This window comes from Nematolebias whitei, chromosome 17 (genome assembly GCF_014905685.2).
Source record: "Nematolebias whitei isolate Nwh7 chromosome 17, NemWhi1, whole genome shotgun sequence".
Taxonomy (NCBI): Eukaryota; Metazoa; Chordata; class Actinopteri; order Cyprinodontiformes; family Rivulidae; genus Nematolebias; species Nematolebias whitei.
In genome coordinates, this window is record NC_056514.1 from 28413210 (window position 1) to 28427309 (window position 14100).

Genomic DNA, 14100 nt, shown 5'->3' on the forward strand with positions numbered 1-14100 from the left:
TCTAATTTAAGGCAATAGTTTAGATCTTTTAAAGTGAGGTTGTATGGAAAGGTTATGAACAATTGACATCTTACCTGTTGTAGATAGCACTTTGAATGGCCTTAGATTGGAGAGGTGGAGTTTAAATCTGAATTTACAGACGAGCTAATAGCTTGCCAATCCCAAGATTAAAGTAGATGGATGCTAATCTAAAACATCTCCAACCTCAACATTTCATAGGTTATTCTTGCAAACAGTTTTATTTAAAACTTTTTTTTTTTTTATTGTTGTCACTTTCACATTAAACATTTACATAAAATCACAGGGTTATTTGCCAGTGTAAACTGTAACACTAGCTAACTATAGCAATTCTATTATAATATAATGTTTCTGCTAAAATGTTTGGGTAGTGTGAAACTGAGAGCGATGGAAAAGTTTATAATTTAGTGTTTACATAAAATAAGATATATAATTTATAGATTGAAACTGTTTTAAAGTAGCAGTCATCCACTTTGGTTCTGGACCAGCTATAAATGCAGTTTTCTAACAATATCTGTAGTTTGAAACATGGTTGCTCTTAGAGTAGATGATGAAGGTCTGATTTCTAGAATATTTTGGTTTGTGGCATAAAATTATACCGCCTTATTGAACCATCTACAGTTGCTCATAACCTTTCCACAAGACCCTGCTTTTAAAAAATCTTAATACGGTAATCCCTTTAATGTATAAAATGTGCTTCTCAAACCATTCAGCCCAACAAATGTACTGACCCAAGTAAGAATTATTAGACGCCCATTATCAACAGGTAATGATAAAGCTATTTTTAACTCAAATTATTTGGAATAATCCCTCCTACTTTTTAGTCAAATATATTTCGTCACCTATTTGTCTTCTGTCTCTATATTGATTGTTCAACTAAAGCTGAAAACATTTAGGCTTCTAAATGTCTGCTGATTGACTGGGAGTTGCAGACATTTGAACCTCATACTGTGACATAAGAGGCCTTTAGAAGCACTTGTCTTGACAGAGAGCTTGTAAAAAAAACGACAATCTCAAAAAACATACGGAAATATTGTTTGCATTCACTTCCATTATGTAGTTAGCAACATTATGGCTAGTTTGTTGATATAGCATTATAGCCAAGTACCTAATTTAGACTTCCGACTGAAGGTAATTGAAATCAGTGGGGTTGTAATGGTACATTTATTTTGGACAGTGAACTGACGGCAAATACGTAAATCACAGGTTCCCACCGCTCTCATTTAATTCATTTAACTGTATTTTACAGACAGCTCCATCAAAAATGGAGCAAAGAAAGACACTATTTAAGCACTACACTAAAACAAAGCTTTGTTAGTTTTAGAACAACACTCAGATTTCAAAGGACTTCCACAAAAAGCTCCCATTATCGTTGACTGCTGAACACTGCAGTGGTAAGATGAGAGGTGCAGGTATGGCAGGGAGTTGTATTATGTAAGCTATGCTTTAAAAAGTACTGTGGCAAGACATTTGTATAGCCAATATCCCAGATATCAAGTGTATTTTTTTTCACACTTGTACTTATCTGAGACGTTTGAGTGTTTCACGTTTAATTCACTTTGTATTTTCCCACATTCATACAATTATGTGTTACGTTTTAGTTTACATCTGGTTCAAATGATCAAAGCATAAACTCCTTGTATTGGGTTTTAATTTACTTTATTGCAATGTTTTCTTAAAAGACACCTTTCTGGAGTTTCGCAAACTTTCTGTTTGACGCATGACCTGCGTGTTATTCTTTACTGTTCAGAAAAAAAGACAGTAAAGTTAGATTTTTTTTGATTTTATAGTGAATTTACCAGTTAAAACAACATATAATGCTGTACATCAAGCTTCAATGAGAAGAAGTCTGAAGTCATGCTGTTCCATCCCAGTGGCTCACTCATGAACTATGACATTGACCTATTCTCTCTAGCCCCGCTATAGAAACAAAAGGTGACTAATCTGGGGGTGATAATGGACCCGTCCTTAAAACTCAACAGTCACGTAAACATGATGGTCAAATCCTGTTTTTTTCAGCTGAGACGGCTGTCTAAGCTGAAGCCTATACTCAACAAAAAGAACCTTGAGACAGTGATCCACGCCTTCATAACATCTAGGCTTGATTACTGCAATTCACTTCTGTTTGGAATCAGTCAGTCCTCCATTGCTCGTCTACAACTGGTCCAAAATGCTGCAGCCCGATTTTTAACTGGTACAGGCTATAGAGAGCACATCACGCCAGTTTTGGCCTCCCTGCACTGGCTACCCATTCACCTTCAGATCCATTTCAAAATTCTCATGTATGTTTTTAAATCACTGAACAGTTCCGCCCCATCCTATCTCACTGATCTTCTGCAGCCATATGTCCCACCGCGCTCTCTGAGGTCAGCAGACCAGATGCTTCTCTCAGTCCCAGAAACCCGTCGTAAGCTCAGGGGTGACAGGGCTTTCTCTGTTGCAGGTCCACGACTGTGGAATGAGTTGCCACTGAGTGTCCGGCAGGCTCCCACACTCTCAGTCTTTAAGTCTCGCTTGAAGACCCACTTCTATTCGCTTGCCTTTAACACGGTGTGATTTGTTTTGGTCCGGTCTGTTCTCTACTCTGTTGGCCATTTTAGTTAGCTTCTGCTGCTATTTGTATCTGTATTTCTATTTTATGTTTTCCTGTCCGCTGTGCATGTTTGGTTCTTTTGTACAGCACTTTGGTTGGCCTTGTTGCTGTTTTAAGTGCTATATAAATAAATTGGTATGGTATGGTATGGTACATGCACTAGTAATTTAGATTCTCCCTACTGACAAGGGTGTTTTTAAATGTTCTTTTGTCTTTGCTTCTGGGAGTTATTATCTATAAAAAAAAAAATCTAAATTAAATTGTCACCTTCATACTGAGGCATGTACCGAACTGTGACTTAAGTGTACCGTTACACCCCTCGAGAACAAAACTCATTCTTAGGTCAACTTTCATTTCTTGTCTTTTTTGCCTAAAGTGAACTGGGACACAAACAAATCAACCAAGCACTGTGAGAAACTGTGAGAAACATACACTCATGGTGCTGGTTTCTAATGAATGACGCACTAGAAGCGTCCCACTGTGTTACTCTTAACCCCTTTTCTCCCTCAGTGACAATACCATTGTTGTCTTTTTACTCCACAACTAAAAGCTAACCACCACAGCACTTGCTACACTAACACTAAAAGAAGACAAGTATATAACATGAACACCTTCCCAAACAATAAATTGCCAAATAAAGCATTTACTTGTTTACAACATGTGTGTAATTTATAATACTTTTGTAGACGGGTACAAACTGTGTTATTTTTGAAAGCCTGTAGAATTCAGAATAGAAAAAAAAAAAGGAAAACATTTGAAGATAGTTTGTCAAATAGTGTAGCCCATTATAAATGTATGTGTGATGGTTTATTAAAGATAGAATATATGTATTTCTTTGTCATCATGTCTATTGTGTTTTATGAACAGTAGAAATAAAAGGCTAAATCTGGACATTTGTTTTGTTCTTCTGTCCAAAACACACGAAAAATCTCAGCTGTATTGCATGTACAAAAATATGTTGCACATACTGTATATTAAAAACAGCAGTCATTGTGTATATATATATATATATATATATATATAATGTAAAATTTCTGAATGTTTTGATTACATATTACAAAAATATTCATTATTTTATGGCACCACCGTAAAATCTTTGTTAATCTGGTACAGTTAAAGGGACATCATGTCCATTTTAAAGAGTGGTTATATGAGAGGTAATCAGTCACATATTAATCATCAATGAAAGAAATGTGTTGTGCAAATTTTGTTTCTTTTATCTATTTATTATTTAACTGGCATTCATGATATTGCAATGAGTACTACCTTTGAACTGCATTTATAAGCTGTGCTGGCATGACGATACATTATTGGACATATTATTTTGGCTGTAATTCAGACTCGCATAAAAATGTGTCTATAAAAACACCATTTAGCAATCCCTGGTAAGTAAAATAGCATAAAAAATATTCCTAATATACCTTTGGATCAAAGTTTTCTAGTAGGAATTTCTTCATAAATAATCCTTTTAAATCTAATGCTTTTAATTTTCTTTGAAATTTACATTATTTCTCTGACAGTTGTCATAGCAATGGGAAATCCCTCCATATGTTTAGCATCATTGTGAAGCCTGATTCATCTAAAAACAAATAAAAAAATAAATAATAAAAAAAAAAGCTCGAATTCCCAACAACATTCCTCCAGAGTGATAAAAAGTGAGTTTTCAAACCGCCATTCTCCTAAACAAACATAACTCGTTGTTAGCCAGGTTGATAAATCAAATTTCAACAAACTATGTATAATTTGAGACATTGAAAATTTAATAACTTAATATTGAAAAAAATTCTCATTGTGTCTCATTTTGCTCGCACCAGCCGCATTCTGTTCAGTTATCTATAGCAGGTATGATGTTGATTGTTCAGAAGCCCCAGTAAAAAAAAAAAATCCTGACCTTTTAAGCTGCATTTCTCGTGGAGGTAAGTGAAATTATGATATCAGTATAGTTTATATGGCCATGAAGCTTTAATAATTCTGCTTTTTGTGCTTAAATGTGTAAAAAAATGTTTTATTTTGATTTTGTTCCTTGCGACACCTACTGACACGTGTGTTGGGTAATGTTTCAATTTCCCCACAGAGCTGGGTGGGGGTTCACTTCTGCCCCCCTGTGGTCAAAGGAACATCCACACCGGGAGCTGCTGCGGCACCAAGGTGAGTGATTAACCTTCGGTCTCTCCGGGAGACACGGACAGACATCAGGCTGTGTCCTCACCGAGGCATGCTGCCGCCGCTCAGCTGCCACATCCCACCACCACCATGGGCGAGTTAACGGCGGAGGACACCGCGGTAGCGGAGGATGACGTGGCTGTGCTGTGTCACACAGCCGTCAGCCACGAAGAGCCAAACTGCTGCGACCAAGAAGCAGAAGAATGTGGCGACGAACTGACGGAGGAGAGGATACATTTGAGAAACAACTGCCTCGGTCACGATGACGACGAAGAGGCGACAAGAAGCGCGAGCTCGCAGCGGGAAGAGAAGAGGGCGACGCTGTGTCCGCCGGCGTGTTGCGTCACCAAGCTAGCATCCTCCTCAGCAAGCGCGCGTGAAGGTAGGCGAGCGAGAGAGAGGGCGCACGCGCTCACTCGGTCCAAATCCCCTCATCTCCACTTCGCTACGAGTTAATATGGCGGTGTTTTTGATCTCGACAAGAAGTTAAGTTATTAAACCGGGGACTTGACTTCCTGCGTAGCATTACGTAACGCCGCCGTGCTGCGTCATGCATGAGCGAGAACAGGTCACGTGCTTGTTCGATAAAAGAGGATTACACGTTTTAATTTATGCTCCTTGACCTTGACACTCCTTCATACGGTTTATCATCGCCCGCTGCCGACAGGCTAAGGAGGAGGATGTTTTTTTATTTTTTATTTTTTATGTGTCTGTTAGCAAAACAACTTATGAACCACCGGACACCTTTTAATGAAACTCGCTGTAAATTATCACTTGATGTATGTCTACAAGTACTATTAACAGTTGGAGTCATCAAAGTTCAAGATGGCTGCCATTGTTGTTAACTATTAGGAGTCAGCTCGTGTCTGTTAGCAGAATATCCCATGATCCACAGGAGGGATTTAATTAAAACGTTCAGGAATTGATCACTGGCTTCACCTCTACAAGCGATTAACTTTTGGAGTCAGTTCAGTTCAAAATGGCCATCCCAGTCAAGTGTTTTTTAGAAAAAACAAACTGGCTACAATTCCGTCAGTTTTACAGATATTGAGTTAAAATTTAGTGTGTTTGTAGATAAGTCATTCACGCCACATACTCTTAAATATTATTTACTGAGCAAAAGCTTTGCGTAAAACTATTAGCTGATGGAGTGTTGGTAACATACATGAACAACTGGACAATTAAACGTTTTAATAAAACTGAGAAAGTAATCATTAGATGTAAACCTACAACCCAATGATGGTTCAGAGGCAGACCTGTTTATCTTAAGATTCAGCGTTCAGTTCCGTGCCTTGCCCAGGGACACTCTGCTGGTGGAATCGAACCCCCAACTCTCCCATTGGAGGGCGACTGCTCTCAGCCACCGTTCAGCAGAAGATGGTCTAAGTTTATCACTCTGGCATGAACTGTTGGAGATATACTTCAAGGAATGTTAAACTTTCCTGTTTAGATTGAAACAGTGGTGTTCGTTTGGATTCTTGTTTGTAAAACTGATTATCTCATTAAACTTCCTGCAGCCTTCGGGTCAAAATGACACGAGGTCTCAGTTTGTTTTAAAACTGGGGCCTCATGGATCGTTCTGGCACAAGTGCAGCAGGGTGGGTCAAAGAAATACAAAATGTAAAACTCATTCTCACGTCTAATGTATCAGCAGCTCAGTGTGTGGCCTTTCTGTCTGAATGGCTGCTGAAAGCCAGATTATTATTATTTTTTCCATCACCCTTTAAGAGGCAGGATTACAGCACTTTCACAGTAATGTTTTAAACTTTTATTCCACTTTAACAACACATCCAGAAACACAGTTTAAACCTCTAACCAATAGAAGCCTCTTATTGTGTGAATGTTTATGAAACATTCACACTATTGTGATTTATTTTTCTTCTATACGTTTTTCTGCATTTTCATTTGGTTTTTTTCATTCCACAATTTTTGTGCTATTTCAACAAATCATGTATCAAAATGTTCCACTGTTTCAGAACAGTCCTGCTATGATTTTTGGTGTTGGTGCAACTTTAGCTTTTTGAAATATTTACCCTTTTCTGCCATTTTTTCCTCATAGGAAATGAATTGAGCTCATTTTCCATCCTTCAAATCTTTAGCTCTGTTCACAACATTTCACTGCTCCTTTCACATTTTGTTCTGGTTCAGCTTCTTTCAGCTTCCTTGTGCAAATTTAAACATTTTTCAGCTACTTTCAGCTGTTTTTATTTGCTCATTTTAGATTATTTCTGCTAACTAAAACATAATTGTGCTTCTTCCAACTTATCTCTGCTAATTTCAGTTTGTTCTATGTTTTCAGCTATTTTTTTTGCATTTTTTTAAGCAAATTTCAGCTTTTTTCAGATAGTTTTTCCTCTAATTTCTTCTAGTATCAGCCTAAATAACTTTGTTCTGTTAATTTCAGCTTGTTATGCTCCTTTCAGTTTTGTTCTGCTAGTTTCAGCTGTTTTTCTGCTATTTCAGCTACTATTATTTAGCTGTTTTATGCTAATTGTAGCATCCTCAGCTAATCCCACTTTTTCTGTGCTCATTTCAGCTCCTTGCACTTCCTTCTGGTAGTTTAAGATTATTTCTGCCATTCTGACTACTTTTCAGCTGTTTCAGCTAATTTCAGCTTTTTTGTTAATTTCCTATTTTTTGTGCTCATTTCTGTTTATTTAAATGTAATTAAGCAAATTTGTTTTTTCTGTTTTCTTCTGCTAACTTAGGCTTATTTTTCCATTTCAGCTACTTTCAGCTGTTTTTATTTGCTCATTTTAGATTATTTCTGCTAACTAAAACATTATTGTGCTTCTTCCAACTTATCTCTGCTAATTTTAGCTTGTTCTATGTAGCTATTTTTTTTTAGCATTTTTTAAGCAAATTTCAGCTATTTTCAGATAGTTTTTCCTATAATTTCTTCTAGTATCAGCCTAAATAACTTTGTTCTGCTAATTTCAGCTTGTTATGCTCTTTTCATTTTTTTCTGCTAGTTTCAGCTGTTTTCCTGCTATTTCAGCTACTATTATTTAGCTGTTTTATGCTAATTGTAGCATCCTCAGCTAATCCCACTTTTTCTGTGCTCATTTCAGCTCCTTGCACTTCCTTCTGGTTGTTTAAGATTATTTCTGCCATTTCAGCTACTTTCAGCTGTTTTTATTTGCTCATTTTAGATTATTTCTGCTAACTAAAACATTATTGTGCTTCTTCCAACTTATCTCTGCTAATTTTAGCTTGTTCTATGTAGCTATTTTTTTTTTAGCATTTTTTAAGCAAATTTCAGCTATTTTCAGATAGTTTTTCCTATAATTTCTTCTAGTATCAGCCTAAATAACTTTGTTCTGCTAATTTCAGCTTGTTATGCTCTTTTCATTTTTTTCTGCTAGTTTCAGCTGTTTTCCTGCTATTTCAGCTACTATTATTTAGCTGTTTTTATGCTAATTGTAGCATCCTCAGCTAATCCCACTTTTTCTGTGCTCATTTCAGCTCCTTGCTTCCTTCTGGTAGTTTAAGATTCTTTCTGCCATTTTGACTACTTTTCAGCTGTTTCAGCTAATTTCAGCTTTTTTGTTAATTTCCTATTTGTTGTGCTCATTTCTGCTTATTTAAATGTAATTAAGCACATTTGTTTTTTCTGTTTGCTTCTGCTAACTTAGGCTTATTCTTCCATTTCAGCTACATTTCAGCTGTTTTTCATCAAGTTCTTCACAACGCATTTTTGCAGGAAATGCACTTTCTCTAGTTTACCGCTGTAATGCTGAGGTAAATATTGTTTTTATTAAACATGCCTCAGCTTGCATTTAATGTAATAGTTCCCAAACTTTTCAGCTTTTGACACGTTCAATAACAGCCACACAAACTTGTGATCCCAAATATTGCAGATTAAAATACACAAACAATAAGTTATACGTGGATATAAAAACGCCACAAACGGCATTGGGAACCAGTAATCTAGTGTGTGACATTATAGAGATTTTTGTGTTAGATTAATAAGATGAAAGCAACAACTTTCCTCTGGTTTAGCAAATATAAACTTCAGGTGCTTGTTCAAATTCATGCACATAATATTCCTGTTGAAGATGCACTGTGGAGAAGGTTACACAATGAAGAGTATGAAAAATGCAGATTGAAATGTTATCCCTTCAGGGCAGCATGTGCAATATTTTGTAGGTCTTTTTGTTTTGTAGTTTTTACAGCTTTGAAAGGAATATATTATTTATTGATCAGCTTTCTGATGCATTAAATATCATTTCCCCATATTAATAACATTAATAAGCCTTCTGTTACTTTAAGATTATTGTAAAGACTTTGGTATCATTGTTTGTGAATCGAGCATCAGTAGCAGCTGGCCAGATGTGCTTCGAGACAAAATCTTTTCCGTCAAGTCATTCAGATCTTATAAAGAGGTGCTTTGTGGAAAAGTTTTGAACACTTAATATCTTACCTGTTGCAGATTGTACTTCCACAGTTTGAAGAATTAAAGTTTAAGGCCTTGACCACACAAAAAAGTAGATACCCCCCCAAACAATCCTTTTATTTGTTGTTTCAAATAATTTCATAAACATGAGACAGTTTCTAAAAATGTCTCCATCTACACAGAAACACGCAAAAACGACCTGAAACGCCGCCTGTATGTGGCTTTGCAATACTTCCATGAAAGTAAACCAAAACCAGGAAAAGCAAGGTGCAGAATAAAACTTGCATTCTGCGTTAGGAATGTAAACGGAACGAAACGAAAAGAGGAATGCCCTTAAGAGGTGAGTTATGGTGTGAACATTCTGAAAAAGTTGCATTTTTTTTTTCTGTCTACACAAAAACACAAAAAACGTCATACGTGTCTGTTCAAGGCTGAAACAATAAAAACACTATTCACAAAAAAAAAAAAAATTCTCGTCAACAATTCCCAATTAAGGAGCTCCTGATATAACAAGTGAAATATATTAACTGTTCATAACCTTTTCACAGAAGAACACAATTTGCTTGAATGTTTTACTTTATCTTCTCTCTCTCTCTCTCTCTCTTTTATCCTCACATGGACCAGAGAAGCCAAAGCGATGTCCAGGTCTGGGATTGTTCTATGCTTTCCTGTCCACAGTTTTCTTCTCCATCATTTCCCTTTTGGTGAAAACCCTGCAGGAAGTCCACGCCATAGAGATAAGTGCATTACGCTGCTTCTTCCAGATGCTCTTCGTTGTGCCGTTACTCATCTATCACAAGTAAGCATGACTGTGTTCCTGACAGGGTTGTGAAACTCCAGGATTTTGTAAAAAATTGGAAACTTTCCATGGGAATTCACAGGAATGTATTGAATTGGAACTAAAAATATTTAAATGTGGCCCTTAATAGAGATTTTAAATATAGATTTGAGCTCAATTTTGACTAAAACAACCAGATTTCATTGCTGTACCAAGCAATCAGAGGTACCACACCCTAAGACATAAGTGATGTCACCTGAGCATTTATGGACAGATGGAAAAGGGTTTTGTCTAGAATTATAAATACTTATGTTGTGATAAAAAATTAACTGAATTTTGTTTGGTTTATAAGTGAATTCAGTGACAAAAAATATATTTTGTGCACGAGTCAGATCCTCGTCGCCACCTGTTAATCAATCCATGTCAGCAACTGACCAATTGGCGACTTCAGCTTGTCCCAAAGTGAAATGCCCCTTACCTGCAGGAGCTGGGGGGTGGGGGGTGGGGGGGTAGGATGCGTGAGAGAAGCGGAGTGGCACATCTGTAGCATCGTAGCTAGTGCCTCTGTGTTGTGCGCCGCAATACAGTTGTCGGCCGGTGTTGGAGGGGGTGTGTTAGGATGCTTGAGAGAAGCGGAGCGTGCTCTATTCACACAAGGAGCGCTGTTGGTCAGGCTACTTCTTGTTGTTCTCTAAAAGTTATTGAATCATTCTGTAGATAAATGTAGATGTTTAACAACCTGTTAAAATATGCCAGAATGCAGGAAATGGCATCTACCTTTTTCAAATTGTTCTGGGGAAGGACCCCCAGACCCCCCTCACACACACATTACAAATGCTTCTGACGCAAATGGCCACCGTGTTGTTCAAGCAAAAAAGCCATCATCAGCAATGGGGGCTAAGCACCCCTAAATATCAGATTCTAGAATCGCCCCTGGCAATTTTTCTTTTCAGTTCTGTTCATATTTTAGAGGAGTCCAAAAACAAACAATAGAAAATATGCACATTTTTAAAATCCATTGTTCTCTAAATGCGGTGGTGGTGACGCCGTGAAGTCATCATATACAAATTAGGCCAGTGGTTACTTTTTATAAATGTTGGGTCAAACTAATTATCTGCCTATGACGAAACAAAGTGTTCATATAATTCTTTAGGTATGATGCACCTTGCCTACATTACCCACAGTTTCCAAGTAATTCCCACAGTTCCCATGGAAAGTCTCTAATTAAGAATATTCCCAAAATTCCTCACCTTAACTTCCATTGGAAACAAAGGAAGTTAATTATTTTCAAGAAGTTTTTCATTTTATTCCAAAACTCTCTAAACGGTATGATTTAGGAGGTTTGGCGTTAAGACATCCTTTTATAGAATCAATTTGAAAAATAAAATAAAGTGGAATCCCAAAGGCATTTATCTACTTCGGTAGTAATCCATCTCATCCCCTACATAATTTTTCACCTTAATACATTAACTATAAATCTGCCTCTACTCCCCTTTTTCAACCCACTTCATGCATCACTGTCATTCACCCTGCACCTAAATTTATCTATTTCTTAATCCAGCTACTTTGTCAAGCCCCCTCAGATATTCTCCATCTGTTGTTTTCTGTTATTTTTTATTATTATTATTGTTTTTGCTGTATCAGTCTATGTCATCTCCCTTCCTTTCTGTCATTGGTTCATCCATCATCTTCGTCCTGCTCCTCCAGGACCGGTTTCCTCGGTCCCAGAGATCAACGCATTTATCTGGTGCTTCGAGGTTTCCTCGGTTCCAATGCAATGATCCTGCTCTACTATGCAGTTCAGCAGATGCCGCTGGCAGACGCCACCGTCATCATGTTCAGGTGAGTGCCGGCACAATCCGTTCCAGATTAGTTAAGATTATATGGAGATTACAAATCCATTCTTTCCTTTGTGAATTATAACACTTGTCCATCTATCTTCTGTAGTCTTTGTTGGTTATTCTGAAGAACTTCCATCAAAGACAAATCTCTTTCTCTTTAACGAAACAGCCGCGCTAATGTTTTTCTCTCATCGTTTTTTTTCCCCATTGATTCCTCAGTAATCCAGTTTTCACCTCTCTGCTGGCTTGGATCTTCCTGAAGGAGAAATGTACAATCTGGGACTGTGTTTTCACCGTTTTCACCATCACCGGAGTCATCCTCATCACCCGCCCGTCGTTCCTCTTCGGAGAGCATCCTGGTGGCGTTGAGGGCACCAGTCACATCAAGGGGGCTGTCGCCGCCTTTGCAGGTGACACAATCCCCACCTTTTGTTTGACATCTAAACGGAAGACATAATGGCACTGGTTGAAGTACGATGCTGGGAGTTGATTATTAACACTTCTGGGCAGGATCGCCTTGGCAACCAGAGGATTGAGCTCATCACTTTCCAGTTTTTCATCACGGTTCTTATCCTTCTGTCATATCGGTTCATTAAGATTTATATAAACACTTTGATAGGAAAATAGCTGATTAAGTTTTCCTTATAGCAAAACAACTGCACACTGCTTTGACAGCATTTTGACAAATAATGTGGCTGAATCACCCAGTTAGAACTCGAATGCCATCTCTAAGGTCCTTAACTAGTTTTCTTTTTGAACCACATGCATGTCTCAAACGACAGCGTGTTTTCTCTTCAATTTCCTATTCTCTTTTGTGCACAAAGTTTCACAACAAACCCACGTTTAACTTTTCCAGCCGGTTGAAGCAGATGGACGCTTGTCCTGAACCTGGTTCTGCTGGAGGTTTCTTCCCGTTATTGGCGAGTTTTTCCTTTCCACTGTTGCCATTGTGCTTGCTCAGGATGGGAGATTGCGACAAAGTGCACCTCAACACAATCTGCTGGCTTCTTTAGATAAATAATGTTACTAATTGACTTTGTGAATGTTTCTGTTCAGTGCCCTGATTGTGACTTGGCGCTATATAAATAAACTGAATTGAATTGAATTAACATTTTGCAGACAAAAGCCATCATGCATTAAATGTTGGACATTTCCCTTTCCCTTGTGCCATTTACTATAATGAATTGACTGCCTTTAGCGATCCTCGTTGTGGTTAACTTTTTTTTTTACTAACTACATGAGTGCTGTGTCATCATCAATGTTCCCTCGATAATAACTCAGTTTTGCTGTTGTTTACTCCCACGAGCTGGTGGTTGCAACAAATATCCTGAGCCACAGCTCCGCAGATCTTTTTATTTATGTATTATTTTCTTCACTCATTGGCCATCCCGCCCTGTTACTACCTCGCTCGGCAGCACAATGGCGTGACAGGTGTCTGCTGTTTCGGACCCTCCTTGCCACCTCTGTGTGTCTTCTGGATGGACTGAGGTGGTCAGAACATGTCAGTCCCGGACTGAGGCGTCTTGTAAATGAGGCTTTAGACAGTAAAATAACTTTGAGGGAAAATACCACAGTTTTGATCACTCTGTTTAAATCCATCCTTTTATTATTATTTTTTTTTTTTTTTGTTTACCCACTTTTTCGTCCTGGGTTGTGGGGAACCGGGATCTCCAGCAGTCACTGGGAGACGAGTACACCCGGGAGAGGTCGCGAGTCCATCACAGGGACACACAGAGACAAATGAGAATATAGAGTTACCAATGATTATGCATGTTTTTGTTGTTTTTAGGTCTGTTTGAGGAAACCAGATTGATTTGTGAAAACCCTTACATGCACAGTTGGAACAGGAAAACTCCACCCAGAAAGGCCGGGAGACGAACCTGTGACTTTCTTGGTGTGAGGAGACGTCTCGAGCCACTGCTCTGCCATGCCGCCCATGTTAAAAATCTGTCAGCTTTTGTCTGCACTCAGGACATATTTACAACCAATAAATGATCAGCATTATTAGAACGTTATTTACAAAAAAATATTTAAGATTGAAAATATTTAGGGATGCACAATATTGGATTTTTGGCCAATAGCCGATACCAGTACCAATATTTTGTTCCTTAAACCTACTTAAAAAGACTACATAGCTTTCTCTGCTGTGGACTTAAAATACTACATTATTCTGCATGATCTTTGTCACTTTGGTCTGCTACCAAATGCAGATGCCAAAAGGGGGCTGAAAATGATGTCACACTTCAACTTGGATTATGTTTAATGTCAAATTTATTCATGATATTTACTCTTTAACACAATGACAACACTC

The 14100-nt window shown here is 37.8% G+C and overlaps 1 protein-coding gene across 1 annotated transcript in view; it reads left to right on the forward strand.

The window, feature by feature from the left end:
• The first annotated feature begins 4721 nt into the window (after window positions 1-4721).
• slc35g1 (solute carrier family 35 member G1) overlaps window positions 4722-14100 on the forward strand; it is an 11626-nt gene continuing 2247 nt past the window's right edge. The window contains exons 1-4 of the mRNA XM_037691060.1: window positions 4722-5156; window positions 9795-9969; window positions 11656-11790; window positions 12009-12199. Coding sequence (XP_037546988.1) covers window positions 4865-5156; window positions 9795-9969; window positions 11656-11790; window positions 12009-12199 — 793 coding nt within the window. The 5' untranslated portion in view covers window positions 4722-4864. The remainder of the gene's footprint in view (window positions 5157-9794; window positions 9970-11655; window positions 11791-12008; window positions 12200-14100) is intronic.